Source organism: Elgaria multicarinata, chromosome 5 (genome assembly GCF_023053635.1).
Source record: "Elgaria multicarinata webbii isolate HBS135686 ecotype San Diego chromosome 5, rElgMul1.1.pri, whole genome shotgun sequence".
NCBI classification, from domain to species: domain Eukaryota; kingdom Metazoa; phylum Chordata; class Lepidosauria; order Squamata; family Anguidae; genus Elgaria; species Elgaria multicarinata.
This window is the reverse complement of record NC_086175.1, coordinates 45,638,637-45,665,832: the sequence shown is the minus strand read 5'-3', so window position 1 is coordinate 45,665,832 and position 27,196 is coordinate 45,638,637. Positions and strand designations below refer to the sequence as shown.

The 27,196-nt window shown below is 41.1% G+C and overlaps 1 protein-coding gene across 3 annotated transcripts in view; it reads right to left on the bottom strand.

Annotated features, from left to right (window-relative positions):
* The window catches only part of REV1 (REV1 DNA directed polymerase), a 45,750-nt gene extending 33,088 nt beyond the window's left edge, over positions 1-12,662 (bottom strand). For 2 of the 3 annotated variants that reach the window (XM_063126268.1, XM_063126270.1), the window contains exons 1-4: positions 12,501-12,662; positions 5,885-5,956; positions 5,373-5,505; positions 2,975-3,143 (exon numbers count right to left, since the gene is read on the bottom strand). In XM_063126268.1, coding sequence (XP_062982338.1) covers positions 2,975-3,143; positions 5,373-5,505; positions 5,885-5,941 — 359 coding nt within the window. In that variant the 5' untranslated portion in view covers positions 5,942-5,956; positions 12,501-12,662. The remainder of the gene's footprint in view (positions 1-2,974; positions 3,144-5,372; positions 5,506-5,884; positions 5,957-12,500) is intronic. The other variant, XM_063126269.1, reaches the window with a different exon arrangement.
* Positions 12,663-27,196: the final 14,534 nt, after the last annotated feature.

Sequence of the window (27,196 nt, the reverse complement as noted above, 5' to 3'; positions counted from 1 at the left end):
CCTATTTCTAGTTACTAGCATGATTCTTTTCTTTCCAGCAGAGGCGCTGCTAGGGCCATATCATGGGGTGCAGGTCTGCATCCCCTGGTCTGGGAGGGCTCCAAAAGTGGCCTGACAGATAGCTGTGACAGAAGTGGTAGTTTGTGCAGTAGTAGTAGTAGTAGTAGTAGCAGCAGCAGCAGCTCCTCCTCTGTCAATGTGGTGCTAAAGGAAATCACTACAGCAGCTGGTGAAAATGGCAGACCCATGCACACCATTTTAAAGTACAGTACTTTAAAATGGTGTTCACAGGGCTGCAGCATTAACCAGCTGTGGCTCTTTTGCTTAATGGCACGCCATCATGGGAGCAGGAGGAGCCCCTCTGCCACCCAGATAAAAAGCAAGGCTTGGTTGACTTGCCAGGTAGCAAGGAGAGCACCCCATCCAGTCACTTTGTCTGATTACCTTATATAGCAAACAATGGTTGATGTATTGGAAAGTTATAAGATGTTCTAAGACAGTCTTCTTCTAGCCCCTCCAAACATTTTCAACTACAACTTGCATAATCCCTGACCATTAGCCATTCTAGCTGGTACTGATGGAAGGTCTATTCTGAGGCTAGAATTCAAAGAGATGTACTAAGAGCACTGCTGAAAAGCAGGATAAAAAAAGAAATAAATGTTTTACTTATTTAAACAATGAGTTGAGCATACCCTGTCTGAAAATCAGACACATTCCCCTCTCCTTCCACGGTATCAAAATCAACTTCTGAAAGCCTGTTCTACTTCAGAAATGGTTTGCCATGCAGTGTTGGAGAGCCCACTGTTTGGGAAACACAAGCCTCAATTTTTTTAAAATTTATATCCTGCTTTTCCACCAAAGATGTGGCATACTGTGCCATTGGACACACAGTACTACTTGAACAATTTTTTCAACCTTGCCCCAAGTTGTTTGGTTAAGAGAAGAAGTAGGGCTACAACAAAATTAGAAATTTGCTTGGAAAAAAATAAAACTGCTTTAACTATTCCTGAATAAAATTATGTCCAATTATATTTGAATACTGTTGTAAAAAAGCAACTAACCAGGGAAACCGCTCTTATTAAACCCTATATTGTAATTGAAATACTCATGGAATTTCAGTTTCATGAAGGGTTGAGCAGGGTCATGCTTGCTGGCCTCGCCCCCTGCCCCATCGCATTCCCATCACTCAGCTCCATCATCTTCCATACATTGGAAGGGGAATGTCTGAAGCTGAGAACATTATCTGCAGAAAAACTTCAGATATTCCCTTTAGTGTGCAGAAGGCAGCAGGGCTGGGCAATTGAGATCCAACAGAAGGGGTGGGGCCAGCAAGCATGTCCGCACTCCCCCACTTCCGCCAAGCAATTTTAATTGTGTGAGAGTAAACACCCAAATAGCTCTTTATTTTTCTCAAATTTAGGGAAGGGAGGAAGGCTGAGGACTTTTCTAACACACTTTGCTACAAAGTTTTCAGACTTTGTTTATGTACTTTCAACATCTTTGCTTTACATGCCTCTGTGTAACAGCTAAACAAATGTTGTTGCAGTGTCCGAATTACTGTGGTTCTCATCTCTTAGATAATCCTTGAAGTGGAACATTACTGTTTGATCTATGTTGTTAAATCTTGTGGTTTTGGAATCAAATTCAGCTTCTTCCACAACTCCCACCTGCAACACCAGAGTGTTCTCTGAGGGGTTATGTTGTGATAAATTCAGCCAAGTCCCTGTTATGCAAAAGAGGAGTGTAATCACGCAAGGTCTAGGGAAATGCATGGGTAAATCATAGCACTGCTAACACTTAATTCTTTATGGTGTATTTCCTATCTTTCTTCAATCTGTACACTAACAAGAAGCTTGGCAAAGGATCAAAAACCAATACATACTGCAATTAAGAAAACTACAGCAAGATCAGATTACCCAATTAAAACAAACCAAGAACTTGTTAGCATTTATGCGGTCAGGTTTCTAAGGGAATGGTGTAATCATATCTGTTACAATGGAGATAGTCTCAAGTACAGATAATTTGTTTTCCCATTATGTTCAGTGCAATTCAAATGACATTTCAGTAAAAAATTTTTTTACTTTCTAAAGAATACAAACAATCCAATAAACTTTACTGCATGTGAGGTATAACAGAGATATGGAAAGTGTATTTACCTGAGTAGCTCATTATTTGCACTATAAATCACAATACATAATTGTCAATATTTTCCAGAAGAGAGATTTTAAGATTTTATTAAAACCATTACGTTATTTCAATTGTCTTAAAAACCTCTATGTATTACAACAGGCATAGCCAAAAATATTTCCAGCAATATGAACACTGCTTAACATTGCCTTTCCTCTCCAATCTTTAATTAACAATTCACCATGCATTCAGAAAATACTTGCAAGCTGGGTGCTTTTCAGTCAACTTTCTTCCTGGCCACATACATTCTGCTTTATAAAATTAATTGCAATCAACAAACCTGTTAGTCATCTAGTTTTATTATTTGAAGCTGTTATAAATTTGCTATTCACTTAACAGCTTTCCCCTTCAATGTTTTACATTCAATTCCCACTAGATTTTATCAGTGCTATCACAGAGTTACAGGATAATGCTAAGCACTTATTGTGAACATGATCAATGTTAAAGTGTGTGCAACTGGGCTCATTGAAGCAGACTTCCCAATTCCTCCTTTCCACAGTGGCTCCATTCACGGAAGGTGCTTCCCCCGCACCTCAGCTTACCCCATCCAACAAGCTCCTTGATGCTTTGTGTAGCATTTTCCAGGGGCTTGAACGGCTACCATAGAGACAAGAGGACAGGGAAGCCTGCTACCACCAGGCTAGCTGCACATGCCTAAATCTGTCATTCGATAAAACTGTTTCAGAAAGCAATGAAATTTGATGTCTTTTGAAATGAAGATGTCTGTCTTTACAGCTGCAAGATTTAAATGGAATTAACAACCTGGTCATAATTCTCCAGTATTTACCTGTCCATTATCCATTCTGGTCGAACTACTTTTTCCCCTTTGAGTTCTTTTATTTTGGCATTTGGAAGATTTGTAGCAATAATGTGCGTTGTTTTGGATCTAGAATAGTATACATTATATTGGCCTCCATGCAACATCATGAGCCGCCTCAGTTCATCAGCTGAAGGATCTGTAACAGATTTACAAAACACTGAAAAATGCTTTTTAATGTTTTGCTACCAAAACCACAAATTAAAAGAAAAACACTTCCTTCAATTAATTATTTTAATTAACTACCACCAATTGCTCCTAATGAAACCACTTTTAATATTTCATTTTTCATTCCCTATTTACAACAAAATGTTACAATGAGGAACTCTCATATTCCAATCAGGCCATGTATTCTTCAAGTATATTCCATTCTATTCTCCCTAACTCTCTCTCTCTCTTTTTGTAGCGGAGGTCCCCCAAGCTCTATCTTGTTTGTGAGTGATGCCAGTTTTGGTACGTTAGGAGCACACAAATTTTGAGAATTAAGGATTCTGAGAAACCGAGTTCGCTATTAATATATACAAGTGGGATCTGCAATGAAATGTTCCTGTGCGGAATCCTCTTCCATGATACATCTTTCCCCCTCCCACCTGTTTTTCCATCCCACCTCCAAAATTTTCATACAGCATATCACAAGTCCAGCACACATTCTCTCACCACCTGAAGTGGGAGAGCATACACTGCTGCCACCATGTCATGCTCCATTTCCCTTCCCATCACCGTGTTGTGTCACCACCGCTTTCCTGCCACTACATCACACACACCACCCTCTTGTCGTTTCCTTCCCACGACCGCATTGCACTCTCTCCCACACTTACCATCAGCATGTCTGAGAAGCTAGAGGACAGGCATTTCAGCTGCCTGGGACACCCCTCATACAATGCCTTGCTCTGGGGAAGGGCCTTCCCAGTGCCAGGCATTTCAGCCTGGCCGGCTCTCTGAAGAGACCTGCTGGCCACTTCCTTGGCCAATGAGGCTCTCCAGAGTGCCCGCCAGCCAACACACTGAAAGGATTCTCAATGCAAACCTGGGGGCAACTGCTCCAGAGAGCCCTGCCAACCAGTCTCCCACAGCGGGAGAGTGGGACTCTGGAGCACCTGCTAGCATTACTCAGTGGGAAGTTGGTCAGGATAGTGCCACCAGCCCCATTTCCCTCTTTGGCAAATGCCAGCAACTAGTGGAGCTGTCTGGAGCGCCTGCTGGAGGGGACAACAGTGAAGCCTCCTGGGAGGTGCAGGGGGGGGGAGCATACAATTCGCTGCTCCTCCAAATCCACTGCCTGAGGCAGGGGTTTAATTGCACCTTAGGGAAGAGCCAATGAGTAGGCCATTTCTGGTGTTCCACCTGTTAGGGATTTTCCGATCAAATATTTTCTTTTTGTACTTTTGTAAAACTTGGTAGTAGTTCTAACCCTCTTCACATCTTTCTTCTGTGTGGATAGTGTCATTTTGGGTACAGAGGCAATGGCACTCATAACCAAAAATTGGAAATAGAGGGAATGATGATAACCATTCCTAAATAACTTTAAAAAAATTAAACTGAAAAATGTGTTGTATCCCAAACACAGATTTGTTTTACTGATTTGTTTTAATGCTCTCTGGCTTTTAGATTTTAATTCTGATTGTTGTAAATTGCCTTGGAGGGACTCTTTTGAAGGCCAAAAGGTGGTATCTTTAGAATAATTTTTATAAATATAAAATTACAAAAAACTGAGATTTAAGCTCAGTATTACAAAGGAACTCCTTTCACTAAGTAGCTCATACACATAAGAGTTTGCATTGCACCTTGACACTGAAAAATCTCTCTCTCCCACCTTCCTCAAAAAATGAAAATTTTCTTTTAGGGTACACAAATAGTGGGGGTGAGTGGGGGTAAAAACATGGATGAAAAGGAAGATAGCAGGAAGCAGAAACAGCAGGAGTGGAGAGAAAGATGAAGAGGAGATGGTGCTAGAAGGGAGAGGCAGTGGGACAAGGAAACCCCAAGCAGGGAGGGGCATTTATTTAATTATTTATTTATTACATTTTTATACCGCCCAATAGCCGAAGCTCTCTGGGCGGTTCACAAAAATTAAAATCATAGTAAGACAATCAACAGGTTTAGAGCACAAATATAAAAAGCACAACCAGAATAAAAAACAAGCAGCAAAATTGATATAAAATTAAAATACAGAGTTAAAACAGTAAAATTTAAATTTAAGTTAAAATTAAGTGTTAAAATACTGGTAGGAGGAAGGGGGCAAGAAAATGTGTCCGAGACCCTGAAAAAACTGTCATATGTGCCCACAGCCCAGGAAAAAAATATGTCCTGTGTGCCTGCGGCCCCCAAAAAGTTGGCTATCCCCTGTTTCAAAGAATGAAAACATTACCTGTAAAGCCATTGACATAGATGGCAATTCCACTGAAGATATTGGATGAAATTCCATCTTTTTGATGTTGCATAGCTGCCTCTGAATGGAACTGATCCTCCAGTTTCTGGACCTTGGCAGACCTATACCCTCCCTTGAATTTAAATAAAATAGACTATTAGAGGTTGATAATTGCTTTTACTATTTTGTATCTAACTACAGAAATTGGTGAAAGAGGTCACAAGTCCTAATGATAGACTGTTTCTGAAACTAATTGGTATCAGTTTAGTTACAAGTACATTTTGTAAGTGAAGTATGACAGGTTTAACCTGCTTCTGAAACCATACAAATATTAACAGTGGCAATTTTCCTTTCCAAATTGTCTTACGTGAATTGTCAGAAGTGAATACAGTTTGGATCTGTTATAGAAATAATTACATTAAAGCTACTAAAACCCTGAGAAAAAGCAGGCAACTCCCTGCAAAGTGATTTTATTTCTACTTTTCATTAAAGTATTCTCTGCTTTAACATACCCAGGTCCCCCAGCCATCTCTGTCATTGGCTCGTTTCCTCCATCCACCTTGCTTCATTATTGAAGCTTCTAGCTTGGGAGAAAAAACACACAATAGTTTCAATACTGCTGGTATAACATTTGAAATTGCACAGTCAGAAATAAGAAGTGTAGAAATTACAAGTATTTACATTGGAAAGACCTTATATAACAACACAACTGATGCATCAATTATCATTATACAAAACATTAATTTACAGGTATGCCAATTCTTTATTTATAGTATTTATATACTCAGCCAAAAAGGCTCCTGGAGTGGTTTACAATCAATCAGTTAAAAAAAAAGAAAGACAACCTTTAACTCAGCCTTTCTCACTTGGTCCCTTCCAGATATTTTGTATTACAGCTCCCAGCATTCCTAGCTATTGGTCTATTGAGAGTTGACGTCCAACACATCTGGAAACGCCAGGTTGGGGAAGACTGCATTAACCTAATGTTTCTCTGTTTTACTGCATGACTTAAGTATATCTAGGTGCTAATTTGCTAATACATTGGCATAGTCCTGCAAAACAGTTTTTCACCTGGCTGTAACACAGCAAAACAGCAGCTGACAACAGCAGCATTTAGGTCCAAATTAAGCATGATACCATTCACGAAATTAGCCTGTGGGCAGCAGAACACTTATCAATACAAGCAAAAGTATAGACCCCTGAATAACAAGCACATGAATTATTGTTTTCTCAGAACCCCTTACAAGTGCCCTACCTCAGGACATCAGGCACTATATCCACCAGGAATTTTAACCCCACTACTGCAATTAGGGCTGCTAGGATATGGCAGTCCACACAGGTAAACAGGTTAGGATCAGGATTGTCTCAACTCCTTCACTAAAAATCAAATTTCATGACTTTTGATACTAAGGCCACAGCTAGACCTAAGATTTATCCTGGGATCATCCAGGGTTCACCCCTGCCTGAGCACTGGATACCCTGTGTGTCACCTAGATGAACAGGTTTGACCCCTGGACGATCCAGGGATAAACCTTAGGTCTAGCTATGGCCTAAGTTAGAAAATGAGTAAATTACTATTTTCTCCAGGGGACCCAAACAAGAAAGTAATTGTACTAGTCCTGCCACAGCCTGTCTGATATTAATCCCTTATGAAGTCAAATCATCTGAGTAACATAAACATTAATTAAGAACATAATTATATTCTTAGTTACTTTGCAGCAGTAACCCATAATCAACTACCAATACTGGATGGTAGAGAAACCCCCTCCCAACACTGTCATTTTTATTTTCTGCATTCTATAATACCCAGAACAAATAAACTGCTGTTAGTTGTAGTTCAATTTTTACAACTGAAAACTATTAATAATTTAATAGACTATTCAAAGTATGCATAATTCTTATTTATACAGCTCCTTCGAGAAGCAGTTTAGATTGAAGGAATTTGAAACTCCTCCATCCTAGCCTTGTCCAATTTTTCCTTTTCTAGTTCCTCCAGTTTTTAAAAAAATCTTATAAAATCATGAAAGAAAAATGCACACTAACAAATCATAAAACGCTCATTTTAACTTGTGTCCACAGTTGGTTAGTCATATGTGACTAACCATGCTTACAGAGGTTTCACAAAGCATTTGCTGCAGTGGATGGGCTTTCAGCAGCTATGACAGTGTTCCTTCAATATGCTGTCCACTCTTAGCTTCATTTCACTCCTTCCCCAATGCTGCTGTGGTTTGCTGATTTCGCTCAGAGGTTGGAGAGTGCCTGGCAAGTTCAGCATTGGCTGCAGGAGCAACTAGATTTCTCTTTAATTTGCAACATTAGGGCTGGGGGAATTTCAGGAGGAAGAGAAGGTGACAGATGGCAGCAAAGTAGCAGGAAGGAAGACCTCATGGTCCTTTAGCCAATTGAACCACCTCACGTTAACCTTTAGCCAAATTAGTCACCTCTTTTCTCTCTGGCTCAGCAAACATCCCTGTTGTGTATGCCAGGTAAACACCCAGGCCCTACTTTTGGCAGGCATTTGGGCCAGAAGGAGGGAGCACTGCTGCCCTGGTGAGAGGGTGGGTGGGACGCCAGGAAAGGGCTGGGGAGAAATAGATCAAGGGAGAACTGTGAGAAAAGGCCCCATGGAGATGCTTTGCTGGAAGAGTGCACAAAAAGTCTGGGGAGGAAGCATGAAGGACAGGCGGAGTGCAGAGAAAGATCTCATGGAGCCAAGTCAGCCATTTTATGCTTGGCCACACACCTCATGGCAAACAATTTGTGGCAGTGCCCATAGCATTCTCTCAAAATTCTGAAAGTGCCAATGGGACCCAAGAGATACGGGAACCACTGAGTGACAGACATATTGGGAAATATTGTCCGAACACGTCATTGCTCATTTTGATATCATAATGCCCACCTACAAGCATTTCAAAGACTAAACTGCTCAACTTCTCTCCTTGGTTTCTTTCCATATTGATTGATAGTATTCCATCAATCCTTTTGACCCAGTACAAAGCTGAGTCTCTTTCTACTTTGGCTTTAGTTTCCGGTCACTTCTCCCTGTACCACATGGTTAATATCTACACCTTCTTCTCTGTTCCACATCACTAAAGCTTTTGTTTATGTTGTTGTCATTTCCTTGAGTATTGCAACCTTCTTTTCCTGGCCTTCCCTTGTCACAACTCAGTCTCCTTTTGCCTGAAACTCTTTTGCAGAATATATATATGCAATGTCACCATATTGCTGCCTCTCAATTCTCTCTTATATACACATCTCTTATTTCCATGAAGCCTTTTGCTTAAACTCTTAATCCTCAACCAGAACCAAGCCTGGATATATGTAACTACATCTGCTCACATTCATTCCTTGAAACCCTTTCCACTGTCATTCCTTCTTCCACTCTGTTATAGCCTTGCCTCTCCTTTATCTCCACTGTCCTTTTTACTTGTTATTTTGCAAAGCATCATGCACAATGATGGCACTATATAGATAGCAAACATCATCTTGGTAGTGAGAGTACCTCACACAGTCTTCTTAGCAGCAGCAATGGACACTCTGAGTGTTCCATAGATAAATAATAATAGTAAGAAAAGAACTTTTTATAGGCCTTGCTTCTATACTTTGACCTGTTTAAGTGAAAGCATTCAAAATAAGCACTTCTTTTCCTTGTCCCAGACTTTGACATTAAGAGAATGGATCAATTACTCTCACTTTAAACAAGGGCTGAATTCCTACTTGTGACAAGCTTCACAGTGTATCTGATTACAAAGACCCACAGCAGTTGGCAACTTGTGGCCCTCCAGTTGTACTGGCCTGCAACTCCCATAGTCCTTCACCATTGGTTGATGGGAGTTACAGGCCAAAACATCTGGAGGGTTACAAGTTGCCTATCCCTGCTGAAGCCATATTTAATGGTTTTCCTTATGGGCTCATTTCAGCAGATTCAGAAGAACCTTTAACAAAATACTTATTCATATTTTTATCCTACTTTTCCTTCAAAGAGCTCAGGGTGATATATAATTTTTCATCATTTTATTCTCACAATAACATTATGAGGTAAGTTAGGCTGAGAGATAGTGATTAGACCGAAGTCGTTCACAGTGCTTCCAGATGGATTTTTTCCTGATAAGAAAAAAGATGGAAGACATGGTAGGAAAACACAGGAGGGTTACAAACGAAAGATGAAAATATCTGGATTTCTGTAACATTCTGTGAATGAGGTAGGATAATTTCACAATAAAAGATTCATCTGGTAGCACCCACAGTAAGCTTTGTGGATGAGCAACTCTCCGCCCCTACTCCAACACTCAAACCATTATACCATATAGGTGCAGTACTAAAACTCTTGCTTTGATAAGTTCAACTACTATAATTCCCATGTACACAGGGAAGCAGGTTTCACCACAAGCCTTAGAATGTATTAAAATCAATATGTACAGTTCTTCTGTGGAAAGAATCAAGAGATAATAAACTGGTTTGAATGTAATGCCAGTCCATGGTTTAAACAACCCCTGGGTTGTTATGCATGAGTGCGAGAGAGTGGATGTACTGCCTCCCATGTTCTCATTCATAGTCTGTTGAGCATGATATGAGAACCCCAGAGTACTGGATTGTTTAGTTCCCAAGGAAACCCAGTGCTCCAGGTTTGCACATTACACTCAACAACCTACAAATGGGCCAACTGTAGGTTGTTTAAAGGAATGAATATGAGCAAATTGTAGTTATATATACCCAGGCATGGTTTTCCTGATGCAGCAAGTAGTGAGGCTGGATAGTTGAGCCTTCCCGGGAGTGGGGGGAATACCCACCACACAACACGCTAAGTCAATGTGGATCACGTTTTCCAGCTATCCATGGTGGCTTAGCATGATGTCTGAATAGGACTATTAGCTGTGACTGGCACAATCTGAAGCTGGTTTGAGAAATTAAAGCCTTCTGAAAACATAATACCATAAATCTCTTCTGCGTATAACTAGACTAGACCATTTCAAATATTTCATCAATGATGTGATCATTAGTTATCGGGAAGTTAAGGCTAGTAAGAGAATACCAGGGTTACATAATAAACCATCACAAATGTTGTTACCAGCTTCTACCATCTATGGGTACTTCTGCCCATAAACCACTTTCAAAACCACCTACTGGCTTCCTGTTCTGAAGTTGGACAACAGCTACCTCTCTCAGAACATCAATAAAAGCCTTCCTAGGTCTCAGTGACCACCACTTCCATGCTTTCTGTCATGTAAATGGAACAATATGTCTTTCAAGGAAACAACTGTTATTCTATCCCTATTTCACAGCCTAGCTCCTGATTAAGGATGCTTCCATACAAGGCATTTTCTCTACAATTGCTACATTTCATTCACTCTTTAGGCATCAAACTGTTCTTGTATATTCTCTCCAGAGGGAGAACTTTTCTAACCCTCCCCCCCCATGAAGAGAAAATTAATACAAACACCACAGGTGTAGATTACTCTTAGCAATACTGTTCTGTCTTTTCTGGGAGGTGTATTTTTGATGTGTTGGGTTGGTAGACATATTGCCACCACCTACACTAAGGCACATCTTCACTATTATTGTTACTGTTCCATTCAGTGCCATTTCATCATAGGGCTGCCTAAGAGGCATTATCAACTTGCCTGATCACTTAGGTCATTATATGGCATGCTCATGGTGGTTTCACATAGACCTATGGTCTGACTGGAATCTGCCTGGAGAAGAGCCTTCAGTGTGGTGGCTCCCGTTCTGTGGAATTCCATCCCTCTGGAGGTCAGGCAGGCACCAACATTGTGTTGTTTTCAACACCTGCTGAAAGGATCTTTATTTCAAGACTGCCTTAATTTCCCAGCTATTTTTTATTGGCATTTTTTAAAAACCAAAACTTTTAATATGGTGGGGTTTTTCTTTTTATCTTTTATTACTCATCGCTCCAGAATCTGTTTAGAAGTGGAGTAGCATATAAGTAAGTGTTGTAAATAAATAACATAGCAAATGAAATGTCTGCAGAGATCTGTTAACTATCTTGAGTTTAGCAAAGCTATTATAAAGATCTTGTTCAACCACAATCTTTGCTACTTACTAGCGATTAAGTAAATAAAGAGAGGTAGTAAGACCCCTGTTTGAGCTTTTTGTTTTGAACCTTTGGGACAGCATAATTAGCATGAGGAGTCTTCCCCCCCCCCTTTGGAACTGAAATGTACAAACTGGATGACTTTTAAACACACAAACTGAGTTGCTTTTAAATAAACCAGTAGAAGTAGCAATTGTGTCCGGTCAACTGCATTACACAGTTTGATACTTATTTTTTTAAACAAACAAACAAACAAACAAACATTAAGTCATGAAATCCTGTTGCGTCTAAGCTTGTTCCAAACATATGGCATTCACCGTTGCTCTCCACCCCTTTTAATTCTGAGACCACTGCTTTATTTTATAGTACCATAACTAACCTCATGATTCTAGCAAAAGCAAAGCTACGGGATGGGGGTTAAAGAAGAGTATCAAAAATAACGACATTTCCCTCTGTGTCCTTAAAAACCCACTAGTCCCACTTCCTTACGTTGCACTGTGCAATATCATCAAATTGTCCACCAGTGCTCAGCGCCCATAGTTCATAAATGAACATGGTTAGTAGTAAGCTGCAGACAGACAACTGCAGTGATGGAAAGCTACAGCCACCGCCATGGCTTCCGGAACGTGTATGGGATGCAGACGATTATCCGGAACTAAGGACAGCAACACTCTCCTTGGCATCTGTGAGGAGACCGTTTCTGCACGGGGCGGGGGGTGAGGGGGAGAGCGGCAATCAGTAGCTGCTGCCGCTTCCCACGACTGCATCCCTGTCCCGGTGCCGTAGTGACTGAGCGTGTTGTGTCTGAAGCGGCGACGGAAGAGGCCCCATGTGACACGGACACACTACACAGCCCGGCAGGCGGGAACCGGGGTTGCCTGACCCTGGACAGCCGCTCGCCAGGCGCGGTTATATAAGCCGCATGCCACGGGCACTAGCGGCGCGGGAGACCAAGCTTTGGGCCCGGAACTGCTGCGGGCCTCCCCTCTCGCGGCAGGCGAGACGGACAGCGGGTTTGAGTTGTTCTGCTCGCCCAAAGGGAGGGAGTTAAGAGGAACCGCTGCAGGGTCTCTCACCTTTCGCCACGTCCCGGGCGTCGCCGCCGCTGTCTGCCCTGTCGGGCCGTGTGGAAGCTTCACATCGCGTCCCCTCACGCAGCTCGCCGCCGCAAGACCCGCACTACACACGACTTCTTCTTCTCCTCCGCCTCCCCCTCGCCTGCCTTCACTTCGTTCCTCCTCCGACCTTCCCTTTCCCTCAGAACGCCGCGTCACGCACGGCGCGCGGAAAGTCTCGCGCCACCAACCGCCGCTGCCTGCCTGCCTCCTTCCTTCCTTTTGCTCAATCAACAACGCTCGCTCACACCAGTCTTTGCCCTGAGGCGGCGCCCCCTACCGGTACTAAGAAGTCGCGTGGCCAACGGCAGCAGCCTCTCTCCAACCGCTGGCGAGAGCTTAAAAAAAAATAGAATGGGGTGGGGGAGGAGGTTTCCGGCGTCACGTGACGTCTGGTGTAGCGAGAACAACCGCCGCTTCTTGCTCGCTCTCTTTCTTTCTCTAACCCGTCCTCCCCCCCCCCTCACTCCGCGCTGCGGACTCTTGGTAGGACGGAAAAAGGCGAAGCTTCAGCGCCCCCTAAAGGAAGAGAGGCGCCATCGCTACGCTAGCGCTCTGAGGAGAGGCAGGAGGGGAGCGCGGCTCTTCCCAGTCACACAAACAGACATGAAACGGGGGAAGGGATATCCCCGCTGCTGCACTGAGGGAGTGCTATATATAGACGAGAGATGGATATAGATACACGCACACAGCCCTAGCGCGACTCCTACGAACTGCAGCCGGGAATAGCCTCCCCGTGTTGCTAATTCAGAGACTGCCTTGGCTTACGGGAGCGGCGCTGAAGCTTTCTGCTACGCACCGAGGGCGGAGGCCGCGCGCACGAATCGGCTTTACACGCACGTCAAGAGATGACAGGGCACACTTGAGGGGGTGGAAATATGCCAGGGATTTTTTTTCCCACACAAACAGCAGCACGCCATGCCTGTCAAGTGTGCCAAGCAGAGGCTGCTGCCGTCCGGTCCACACTGATAGGCAGTAAGGCACCGATGGCTTGCATAACAGGCGGGTGCAAATCAGTACACAGGAGCTGGGTTTTCCCTTACTCATCTCTCTCAGTAATGTATACACAGACAACCCGCAACTGGCTTGCCTGCCCAATGGCTGCGCATTCAGCAAAATAAACATTATCATTGGTGTGAACTTAACACGGAAGGTGCGTGCACGGTCTCCCCTCCCACTACACCAGCGCATCTGATTTATTTATATTCGATTTCTATCCGACCTTCAATCCGAAAGGGATTTCTAGAGTGGGTCGCTTACATAAAACAGCAAAATGGAATTGCTGCTTTTATCCCCTCCCGCATTGCTCTAAAATTAATCTATACTGCAGTCGTATGCGCGTTGCCTCAGTTGGAAGACCCATTTAGTTTAATTGGACTCCTATACATATTTACCTTGGAGTAAGTCCCATTGAACTCAATACGGCATACTTCGGAATAGACATATATAGGATTGCACTGCCTGGATATTTTTGTTTACCACACTTTTCTCACAGATGTAACTTTTTTACTTTGATGCTCTTCAGTCTTTTTAAAAAAAACTTTATTTTATTCATCTTCTCTTGCTGATAATCAATCCACCATCTTGCAGTTTGTTTCTTCGTTCTGTGACTCAATTTAATCATAGAGTTTAAGGGACCTTGGAGATCATCTAGTCCAATCCCCTTGCTGCAGAGCGTTGCTGACAGATGAACAACCAGCCTCTGCTTAAATGCCTCCAAGTGAAGGAGAATGCACCATCTCCTGAGGGAATCTGTTCCACTGCTGAACAGTCCTCACTGTTAGGAAGTTTCCCCTAATGTTTAGACAAAATCTGCTTTCCTGCAAGTTCCAGCCATTGGTTCTCACAACTCTGCTTCATATTCTGCATGACAGCCTTTCAAATCTTTGAAGATGACTATCATATACCACTTTAATTTTCACTTCTCCAGGCTAAACATACCCAACTTGTTCATTTGTTCCTCCTCCTAGGACTTGGTTTCCAGACCCCTCACCATCCTGGGTGCTTCAGGGACTCTTTTGGTGTGAGATGCCCCTGGAGGTCTGTGGCAGTTGTGCGGTCAGGGGCACACAGGCATCAGGCCTTCCTGAGTGGGGTGCTGGGGACACTGGGAGTTGTAGTCCATTATCTGGAAAGTACCAGGTTGAGGATGGCTGGTCTAGATGGGGACTCCTAATACTAACAGTCAAAAGTCATTATGCAACCATTCCATCTGATTTGTAAGAAATAAGACAGAAGAAATTGAAGGAAAACACAGGCACATTACAAGTGTAAGTTTAGATTATCTGGACCCATGTAAAAATCCATGAGGGAGGCAGGGTGATTTCACAATAAGCCTCATCTGGAAGCACCTCTGCATGATGATTGGATTGGTTTGCCCATTGTTAAAGGATTTGCAGTGTAGGATTCTAACCATATTTAATATTTATTTTTATGTTTTTATGTTTTTAAAATATATATCCTGCCTTTCATCTCATGTCATCTCAGGATTGGTCACAACAATCACATAACAGCAAATGCAATTTTAAAATTGGAAACATACAATTATTATTGTCAAATATTCCTACCACAACTTCTGATGCTTTCCAGATGTTTTGAACTACAACTTTCATCAGCCCTAGCCAGAAGAACCAGTGGTTAGGGAATGACAAGAGTTGTGGTCCAAAACATCTAGAGTGCAGATGCTTGGAGAAGGCTGCCTTACCCAAAGCCCTTCTTAAAAAATAAAAGCTTTCGATAGGTACCAACAAGTATATAATGTATAAGCAAACCAGTGTTCTGAGGGGAGAGAACGCCACAACTGGGATGCTACTGCCAAGAAAGCTAATGAACTATAGATTTATTTTGTTTAGCCTCTACCAGTGATGGCAACCTCAGAAGGGCCTCCCCATCTGATCTCAAATCCCAGGCTGGTTATATGGGAAAAAGCATTCCTTCAGGTTTCTGGGTTCCAAGCTGTTTACAATACCTTAACATGTCCAAACTATGACTCTCTGTCTCCTTAAATCATTCCCACAGTTAATTAAACATGCAAAAGTCACCTAAAAGCCATCTCCTGTTGACATAAAAGTTGTCTGCATTCACACGCTCTAAGAATAAGGAGATTTTCAAGTCAAGGTCCCTTTTGATTGTCATGTTTCTGAAAATGCTACCAGATGCTGCATCAGAAAATTAGGTTCTGTGATTCATTCTGTGATTGTATACATGTAGAATTCTGGATCCCCTTTTAAAAGGAATCACTCAGGAGAGTTTGCACCTGGGAAACAGCCCTGCATATAAGTGAAAGATATCACATACATTAACCTGTGACTTGTAATCTAGGTTTTGCGGTGGCAGATGAACATAATGGAAAGAAGATCACATTACAATGGCTGTGTATAATGCTGAAACCAATCCGTTCACATCTCTTACACAAGACAGTGCTGCATTGCAGACACAGCCCACACAGTTTGCATGCAAGTCCAGACTTCTCCTGCATTGCAGCACTGTACCTGCTTTATCGGTATCATTCATTACAGGACATTCCTAGCTGCTGTCTGCTACAGCGACTCAGTTTAGACATGGATACATTTGGGGATTAAAGTGCAAGGATAATCTATGTTTAACACGCTGTTGCTGTCAGAGGGGAAAAAACAATAAAGCATGAAGTTGCCTTCACTAGATGCAACTGGCTTTTACTGACATCTAATGGGCACACAGAGATCCTGCAGGGAGCAAACGTGTAGGAAATCACAAAGAAAAGAAACCCATCCACCCAAAGTGATTTCCACAGTAAAAGAACGTCAATTTCTGAAACAAAATAGCTCCTAATTGCTTTCATTTTGTGACATGATGACACAGGTACCTGTGCTTGATGACAGCAGTTTATAAAAGGAAATTCCAAGAAATAGCTGTAACAGTTCCCACTGAATTTTGCCTAAGCAAAATTTCTAAGGCAAATCTAGAGGGGTTTGCCCAGGTGAAGGACACCCAAGGGATTTCAAGCCTAGCAAAGGCATTTCAACAAGATGAGTAAAATGTATCCACACATTTTTAGGTTGCATCAACTTTCAGTTGAAGTGGAATTTTGATGTTCCTGCTTATTAGAGACCTTTGAGAAATTTCAAGAAATGCATGATTAGCCTAGATAAATGGATCTGCATCTCTGTGGCCTCTCTAATTTATGCCCAGCTCTATGGGAAATGACTTCTAATATGGCAGGGCAGTGAAATAGGGAGGCATAAGGCCAAACTAGTTGCGGCACTGTTCACACAATTACCAATTGCATGATAATATTTATTTAGGCACAGGCACAGTTACTGAACTTGCAAAAGTAATACGAGAATTTTTAAAAAATGGAAAGGGCAATAAAATGCCATGGTCTTACAAGTAACAGTGGAAGGAGTCACATTGTGGAAACATGTAATGGCAGGCTATAGCATAGCATCCAAGTCACTGTCGCTTCCTTCCGTCAGGGATAGCAGCAGTGCTTTGCCAGGACAGGCTGGATAGACTGGGACCTCAACTGCATTCTAAATCAGGAAAATCACCACTAATCAGATATGAAAAGGGGAAGGCAACACAGAAAACATTTGAATGCAGTGATTTCCTAATGATGTTGCGTATATGCCCTGTAAAAAGTGAGTGAACGAAGGATGTCAATTCCAGGGGAAATACTCAGGGTAGTTTTCAGATGGAAGGCCCTTACCACTATCGATCAAAAGGCATTGTGCAATTGTTCCACATTTTTCTCCTTAACAGACCTTCCATGGTAAAAAAAGAAAAGAAAAAAAGACAGAAGTGGTGGAGAAACACAAGAAGATTATGAGTGGGGGTGGATGACATCTGGACCCCTAGTAAAATTCTGTAAATGAGGCAGGGCAATAGTGCAATTATCTGGAAGCACACTTAGGGCTCATCTACTCCAAGCAGGATATTCCACTATGAAAGTGGTATATAAAAGGCAGGAGCCACACACTACTGCTTTATGGAAGTATTGAAGTGCACTGACAACAGTTGGGGCCCATGACACATGCCATATACTGCTTTCATACCACTTTCATAGTGTTATATCCTGCTTGGTGTAGATGTGTCCTGGGCCCCAACAGTTGTTAGTGCACTTCAATACCACTATAAAGCAGTAGTATGGCTCCTGCCTTTTATATACTGCTTTCATACCACTTTCATAATGGAATATCCTGCTTGGTGTAGATGAGCCCTTAGTGAGGAAGCAACCAAAGACCACTTGGAGAAACTGAAAACTTACGCAACAAATATTATTTCTATGGTACCATATAAATCATATAGATTCACAGTTTCACACTTCAGCTTCAAAACTGATTGGCTGAGCTGCTTAATAAAAATACACCCTGTTCCTGATGGTAAAATTGCTAAACTGATGGTAAAATGGGTGCAAAAGGATTTCAATCGTTTAACTGATGAGCCAAGCAGATGGCAAATGGTGCTCAGTGGAGAAAATGGGAAGTAATTAGTCTAGGAACAAAGAGCAAAATTGAAGTAAAGTGTGAGAGAATAAATGTGGGGGGGTATTATTGTGGGAAAATTATAAGACGTGTCACTCTGATTCACAGCTGCAATTAAAAAAAAGGAAAACTATAGTAATAGAGCAAATCAGGGAACACAATTCAAAATTTCCCTTATTGTCACAACTGCTGCTGAAGACAACTTGTCACATGAATTAATATAGGCTACAAAAAAGTTGCCACATCTGTTGATGGACATTAAAAGCCCAAGATATAGAGATACATGTCTCTTAGTACCATGGATCTATTGTCAGATAAGAGATAAAAGGTGAAGAAAAGCCAGTGAAAAGAAAAGTAAGAAAATGGGAGTGAGGATGAAAATAAAGATAGGAAAATAAACATATGGATGTCTAGCAACTATAAGAATGTATGGAATATGGAGGGTGTAGAAATTTGAGAAATTGTCATTTGGTTGATATCTAACTGTATGTATTTATTACACAGAGTAACATAACAGAAATATTAAAGTCTTGAAGCAAAACATTTCTGTTTCTGCCTTCTTCAGCTGCTCTGATATGAATCAAAGGATAGTGGGACAAGGACCCTTGATTCACATCAGAGCAGCCAAAGAAGGCAGAAACAGAAATGTTTTGCTTTAATATTTCTGCTATATTACTTATTGTATATTTTTATTGCTTAACCACATCCTTTAATATCCAATGTGCTCTTTGATGCATTAAAAACTTTCCTTCTCTTTTTCCTTTCTTTCACTTTCTCCCTCTTCTCTCTGTGATATAATATAATGTGAATATATATTAACTAATTTTATGTATTATATTGTATTTAGTGTTGTAATAATAAATAAAATTATTATTATTTATATGGGGATAAAAATACTGGTCTACTTATGTAAGAACTTATGTAAACTGAATCTTACATATTTATTATAGCGCCAAAAGGTTGTTCCCAGATTAAAGTATACTGAAAACATTACTGTGTCAGACCAAGAGTTTGTAAAGTTCAGCTCTGTGACTACAACAGCAGCCATATAGTGGCTTACATTGAATAATGCATTGTGATACTATTTATAAAATAATCCACCTGATTATGTTAAATATGATCCATTTGACATTGGGTTGTATCCAAACTTTGCCATGCCTGCAGTAGACTCATTAAAAACAATGGGCCATTAGTCATTACTAACATAAGTTAAGTCTCATTGATTTTAGTAGATCTACTTTAAGTATGACTAAGTCTGGATCCAACCCAGTGTTTCTATTCATGCAAAGTCATTTAAAATGATTTAATCTTTTGGATTTGTAGCAAGAGCAACACAAGACTCTGAGCATTTCAAAATACGTTTCAGGAAGACACAAATAATACAAAATTGTGATGGTAGGAGTGTTGAATTCATGGTTTATTTTCACATTAAAAAAGTAATCTTATTGATGAATTAATATTAACTTGTTAATATAAAAGTGCTTTTTTAAAAACAAATCCTTAAGGCTCATTCTGTTACATTACAGTAGGGATTTTCACCATTCCAGCAACTGTGCTACATGAGTTTTGTATGAATGATAGAAACAGCAAAATCTCCAAACAGCAAAACAATTTGTCAATAATTTCATCACTTTAACACACATGAATTAACAGAACTATAAATAAACAAACCTCTCACATTGGTTTCTTTATCCTGAAATGGATTCAATGGGTTGAACATTTTTATTTTGCAAGCATGGTATTGAGTAAATGTAACTGCTGAGCAATGTAAACCAGCTTGATACTTTTCAGGGGGCAGAATAATACAGTCATTGTGTGTACATCCTGTAATTGCCATTCCAAAATCGGGGAGACCACCCAAGTGCATCACTCCATAATCAAGCTATTCACTCCACCAGTCACCTACTTGGCTGAGAGAAAGCTCTTCAGGAAATGAGAAACCACTCACACCAATGTAGTTCTAACAAAGTGAACATACATCAGTACAAATAGCATGTGAATCATGGCTGGCACCAGACTGCGCTGTGCCATCGGTATACTGCTGTTGATGGGTCCCTGCTACTGAATGGGTCCATTGCTGCTGAAGCCCACTACCCACATACTGCTTGCCAAAGATCCCCCTGGTTGTGTCTGTGCTGACCACCAAACCTAAAGCCACCTGCTCACTCACTCGTCAAAGCCTGCATCCTGCCTGCCAAACTGTACTCCCTCCCTCCACTCTGGGCTTTATTACTTGGGGGTTATAGCAGCAACGGTGGCAGCAGCCTCACTGGCAAAGTGCTGTAGTGGCCAGCTGGTTGAGCCTTCAAGCCTCCAATTGCATATTTTTAAATTATTATTATTTATTTTAAGGGGGAAGCCTTACCTTTTGAGTGGCAGAGATATGAACCAATCAGACATTGCCTTTGGGGCTGGATTTGGCCAATGAGAGCACAGGAATACAAAGATCACCATGTGCTCTCATTGGCCATGTCCCCCCCCCCCACAAGGCAGTGTCTGATTGGTTTAGATTGCTGCCACTCAAAAGGTAAGGGCCCCCAAATGGGGTGCAGTGAGGCCTGCAGGCTTGGCTATGGTGTTTCCTTTTATCAGTGAGGCCAGTAGAAGAATGTTGGCTGCTGCAGCAGGGCTAGGAAAGGGCCCTTCTGAACTTCTGGGTCTTTAGCAGCTGCCTATACATGCCAACCACTGATACCGGCCTGATGTGAATTGTCCCCTTAAGATTAAAAAACATAGAAATCCCTTCATCCATTCTAATCAATGAAAAGCACTCACTGACTTCAAAGGAGACATCATTTCAGCCCCAGCTATATTGCTTGGGAACGTAACAAGAAGGGAACTGCTGTAAATTGGTTTAGTATTAATGACCATCTGTTTTGGGTCTCAAAGAGTCAAAATGGAAAAGCACTTGCTGTTTGTTCTTATCACATATAATGTATGCCTCTGAGGTTATGCTATGACAATAATTATTATTACCTTCCCTCGTAATTAGCTATATATTATTTAGATGGACACTGATATTGCTAGTACTACTTAAACATTCAAAATAGTTATGGTGGAAATCAGGTGAGCAAATTGTGGCCCTCCGAACCCTTTGGCCTACAATCTCCATCATCCACCACCTTCAGGGAAGCTGGCTAGGACTGATGGGAGTTGTAGGCCACAAGTTGCCCACCCCTGGTTTTAATTTTCCTCAAGTAATCAAAATTCAGCAGCTACAGGCCTCAAATTAATCTCCAGGAGAAGAAAGATCTTCACAACTACAAAGGTGTTGTGGAAAGTAAGGGCCAAATAACTACCCATGCCATGCAGCAAATACTGCTGTTACTTTCTGAAGTACCTTTGGAACTTGAGAGGAAAATGCCAACTGACCCAATAAATTAAGAACTTAAACTATTTAACGATGCTACAATTATATATCCCAATATATACATACACATATTTTACAGCATAAATTACTGTACAGGATACTTCAGTTTATTAAGTTGCTCAGTTAATGTAAACAATAGAAATATGCCATTATAAAGACATGTTCAGAAGGACTGTACGTAGGCTGTACAGAAGCTAACAGAGAGGTGCAAAGGCTTTTGGGAAGTCCAACACCATATTGCTTTTTCTGTTTTTCGTAACAATGCTGGCATTAAGAGAAAAGGGCATAACTTAGAAATAAATGATTTCTATATTAAGAAGATAGACATAGAAACAGATCATAACATGATAATACCAAGCCTGAACAGAAATTGGCTAAAAGTAATTGAGATCATGGAAATTGTTACCTTTGGCTTGGCAGCATACAAAATTAATTACAGAAACACATAAAAATGGGCTGACATAATCTGGGGCAGATTCATGACCGATGTCCTCCGCTACATGCAAAAACTCCTCATTGCCCCTAGGTTTTCATTCAGATGAATAATGTTAATGTATCAGGTAGGCTATCAGAGATAAAGTTTGCTACAATTTCTGTAATTGTGGCCTCTGGAAAAGGGCTATTGTGCAGTTGGGGCTTGTTGCCAGCCCTATCTATAATCAGGGTCATGCTACATTTATACAAGCACTGACCCAATGTGGGTGGGATACTTGTGAGTAAAGCAAAATATCTTGTGGCAACCTGTCCTAGGCCAAGACAAATACCTTAATTTATGACCAATTCACACAACTGCTAAACATGGAGTAGATACTTGGAACACAACTTGAAAAGCTTGTATGTGTTATTTATTACATTTTGTTGCTTTTTGATAAAAGGTATATATTCATAAGAACATAAGACGTGACCTGCTGGATCAGACCAAGGGTCCATCCAGTTCAGTACTCTGTTCACACAGTAGCCAACCAGCTGTCGACCAGGGAACAACAAAGCAGGACACTCAAAGTGATTTAAGAAGGCACAAAATAATTAAATATTCAAACAGACATAAAAAAGCCCCTCTCTTCAGGCTGCCCATGGTCTGCTGTTCATAAACACAGAGGACTTGGATATTGGTTTTCTACCACAAATGTGTTTGGTTTGTTGTTTTTACCAACGGCCAGTGTGTACCACAAGATGAATCTTGTGCATGAGGCAGTGGCCACACATGACTAGCTCAGCACAGGCAGGTGGCAACATATTTTCCCCCAAACAGGAAAATACTCATATGGCTGTGTGTGAATCAGTGCTGGCATATTTGTTGTAAGACAAACATTAACTGGAAATGGTTGCTGATTTCTCTTACTGTTTGTCTAAAGACTGAAAATATAGTTGAATTTTGGTATTGTTGCTGTGTCTGTTCCCCTCGCAGGTTTTCAGGGGGCTATCTATACATTGCTTTTGCCCCGGGATGGCTCTGAATCCATGCTGCATCGGTTATATGCTGCAGCCGCTGATTCAGAGCCACCCTGGGGCAAAGAGCTGAAGATGCAGAGCAGAAAAGTTGGGGATTTACCCTGACTTTTCCTGCCTGAGTGAGGTCAGCGTGGCTCTTCCCAAATGTCCTTGCTCAGGCGCTTCTCCGGGGGTGTTCCCAGGTGGAAGGTGACCTACTATTGGTCGTCCGGAGCTGCGGGAGGGGGAGGGGTGGGCCCGGCGAGCCTAAAGGCTGTTGGAAAGCCCTCGCTACCTCCCCAATTGGGGATTATTCACCACCACCCTGCACCAGTGATACTGTGGGGTTTGGTGGCAGAGCGGTGCCAACTTGGTGCCATAAAGACAGGCCCATGTTTGACTTTATTTAATATCTTAGCACTCTAAACTCTCATTGAGTATAATATTTCTACTGCAGGAGATACTGTTTCCACAATAGAAGTGTTACCACTAGATATGTACAGCCAAATTTCAGTCATTTGTAACTTATCTTTTGCTTGAGGAAACCCATTTTCATCCTCGTGCAAGTGTCAAATCCTATACTTTAAGTCTTCTTGCACAACTCATTGCGACTTTGTAATGCCAGGTGTTTGCTTCTATTTGTTATGCTAGTTGTTCTGTTTACAACGGCTACTAGAACACACAATTGCTAGTGGAACAAAAAAAACCTCTTGGACTGCTTCTGCTTACATTGGATACAATGTCCTGTTGTTGCTTTTTGCCAAGAGCAACTAAAAACACAGAAAGCTATTTGTCTGTGGTATCCCATCTTCTCCAAATTTCCAGTTGGTAACGAAGACTTAGTAACATTTTTCTCGTCACATGTGGCCAGCCTCCCATATGATGACACGTGCATCACTGTGTCTGACCATAAAGTAAATGGTCGTCACAGAGTAAGCATCCGATAGTCTGTGGGTGTTTAATTGACAAAGACTTTCCCCCCCAATAGTTTTGGTTGGGGTGGGAGGAAAACCTCTCTACATCAAGATGAACAACAGAAATAAAATGAAGCATTGTTTTGGATCATGATATAGAGCAATGGCATTTCAGAAAAATTAGAAATTAAAAGATAGTGATTTGACAAGATTTTCTTTTAAAATAGAACCTTGTAAAAAAACTAAAATTCAGTTGTGATTGTTTGCTACTATGAATCACTTCATCACTGCAATCCTAAACATACTTACTAGGGAGTAAGCCCCATTGAACACAGTGATACTTACTTCTGAGTAAACATGCATATGTCACATCTGCTATCCAGGAGTGGGGGGCATGTTAAACCCAAGTTAGTTTCCAAACTGTTTTTATTTTGATTAAGAATTGCAGCAAAAATTGGTCATTGTATTGCACATACATTAAGGCTTATGCCAACTGCAGTCTCATGAATAGATGCACCAAGTACAAACTAGTCAGATCCAAATGCTTGTATGTGGGGGGAAAAGCTGGCTTTTTCATAATTCAGGATTAATAGTCTGTATAATTAGTGAAAATTTACATCTAAATGCTAATGCAGTTTCACAGGCAAAATATTTAAAGCAAATTAGCATTACACAATAGAAACTTATTGATAATTTACATTGGTGTCATCTCATTGTCAATAGCCTACTAGCATTAATGGGATTATGCCAGTAGCAGAAATGGTCTCCACTACAATTACTATGTTCAAAAAGGTATGAACATAGAATGCTATTCTCTGTATGTAGAGGCAGTAATTTCCCCCCTCAGACTCCATTATAATTATAAAATATCTACGGAGCACACCTTTGTATTCTTACACTAAGAATGTGATCCCATGTAAGGTAAGTTCAGTGCCCCAAGAAGTCAACGTAGTTGTATGCTAATAAGCAAACAAAAGACCCTTAAAACCATTCAGAATTTCTAGGAATGTATTGTATTCATGCAGATGGATGAAGAAAAATATGCCAGTACACCGATCAGGAGTTTCATTTGCATGGGAAGGTGGACTCAGCACTCCCAATGCATACAAACTTCCCCATTCACTTCAATGGAGGGAGCTGTTCCATGCATTCATGGCTTTGTGTTTGCAGTCCTGTACCCTTCCCTATTAAAGGGAAAAGCCTTGGAGTCAGGCACTCTCTATGCTGGAGTATTGGTGCCCCTGTGCCAGCAACAGATTGACAGTCCAGGGCACAAGCACATGAATTGTATGATAAAGTGAAACAACATATAAAGGGAATATTGTATTTTGTTTAATGAATACAAAATAGCATTCATTTTTAAAAAAACAAAACAACTTAAATACCAATTTTAGGACCAATGTTTTTAAAAATAAAGAGGTATTTAGCAATTGCTTATTTGACACATGTTTGCATTTTCATAGCAGCATTAAAATAGCTGAGATACAAAGGTAATTCAAATCAAAATCCACTTTGATTCATGCCAAAATTTCATAAATGGCGAGCAGGGAAACAATAATCAATATGCAGTAATTAAGTGTCAGTCACAGATCTGAAGCTTCCATGACTTTAAACCCTTCCTTCACTTTCCCACCAGTGTTCCTGGTGGATTGACATGTCTTGATTTTTGCAGAAAAAATTCTCTCCATATTCAGGGTGTGTGTGTCTATATGTACGTACGTACATACATACGTGCGCACACATACACACACACACCCCTACTCAGTTTAGGTGACCAAAATAGGCTGTGGCCCACAAAAGCTTATGCCATGATATTTAAAGTGCCACAAGTCTCTTATTCTTTGTTGTTGTTGTTGTTGAGAATAATTTATCGAATACGCAACTCAGCTGATGTAATTTTCTCTGATTGAAACTGAATTTAATTATTGCTGTATCAATTTCCATAGTAAGCAAGTACTGAAGACAATGTCCCTATTCAGCCTTGGTGGTTAAGCATTTTGAGCTAAACATTATAGCTCAGCGTGTTGTGTGAACCATGACTTAGCATGTCATGTGAAACGTTCCTAACCATGGGGGCTACATAAACACGGTTTAAACAGGCTCACTAACCATTTGCTGCAAAAGGGTTAGTGCCCTAACCATGGCTTAGCATGTTGTCTGAACAGGTCAACTGTATAAATACGGAATCATAAAAGCACTTTTGTAGAAGAGGAAAATGTCAGGGTACTACTTTAGTACAGAAGATCGCAAACCCAGCTTTCCAGTTTAATAGGATTTGATGTAATTGCTAGGGGGAAAATACAAATAAGCCACTTTGCAAAAATGTATCTTAAAATCATATGCCCATATCAGAGGCAGGCAACCTTTTTCAGCCTGAGGGATGAATTCAACTTCAGAAAAGTTCTTGGGGCCACATTCCAGTGATGGCAAGATCAAAGGCATGGAGCTAAGCATATTGTAGCTTAAGGTTACAATATTGTAGCTTAAGGTTCTTACCGTCTGTTACTGTGCCTTAGGAGAGGCATTCCAACCTTTTAGAATGGTGCAAAAACTGCACAAAAGCAGAGAAACCACCAAATGAACAATGGTTGGGGGAAAGGGTCTGGGGAAGGGAGCAAAGGGATATTGACAACCCCAGAGGGCCAAATTTGTCCCCTGGGCCTGAGATTCCCCACCCTTGGCCTTTGCACACCCATAATTCCACCTCGTAGAATTATTTTCTTGGCCAAATCAACTGCAATTTGTTTTGGGTAAAAACAAACACTTAGTTTGCTTACAGTGCAATCCCATGTATGTCTACTCAGAAGCACCCGACCTACCACTGCACACCCTGCAACTGTTGAGGTATATTTTGAACTGTTAATCACATGTTGTTGGAAAATGTCATCTTGTTTGTTAGATCCACAAAACGTAGCAATCTTTCTGTCTGCATATTGCCTCATGCCATGTTAGTTATAAAGATGGCAAGCTGGTAGCTTACAGGCTCAACCAGCCCATAGGTGGCTGTACAAAAATTTAACCAAGGTATGTTGAAATGTTTGCCACAGTTTTACTCATAAAGAAAACAAAAACATCTCCAGGAGCTGAGTAGCAGACATGTTTTTACACTTCAGTGTTGCATCATTTTTTCTGGTTTTGTATGTAACATGTATCCAACATGTAAATATGCATATTTGTATAGAAAATTATGCCTGAACTCCATAACTGGGAAGAAGCCCTTACTGTTGCATGCTATCAACGTTGTTTATTTTTAATGGAGCCTGGCCATTCATGAGGATGATGGGAGGGAAAAGTGTCAGTTTGCATGCAAAGTGGCCTCTGGACTATTGTCTGGCAAATAAAATGGGCCCCAAGAAAAGAGAAGTTAGCCATCCCTGGTAAAATATAAAGCACAGAATAAATATGCTTTAAGAATTGATACAGAAAGTCTGCCAGTGAAACTGCACTTGGTCTAGTTCAGGAAGCAATCTCTTCAGAAAT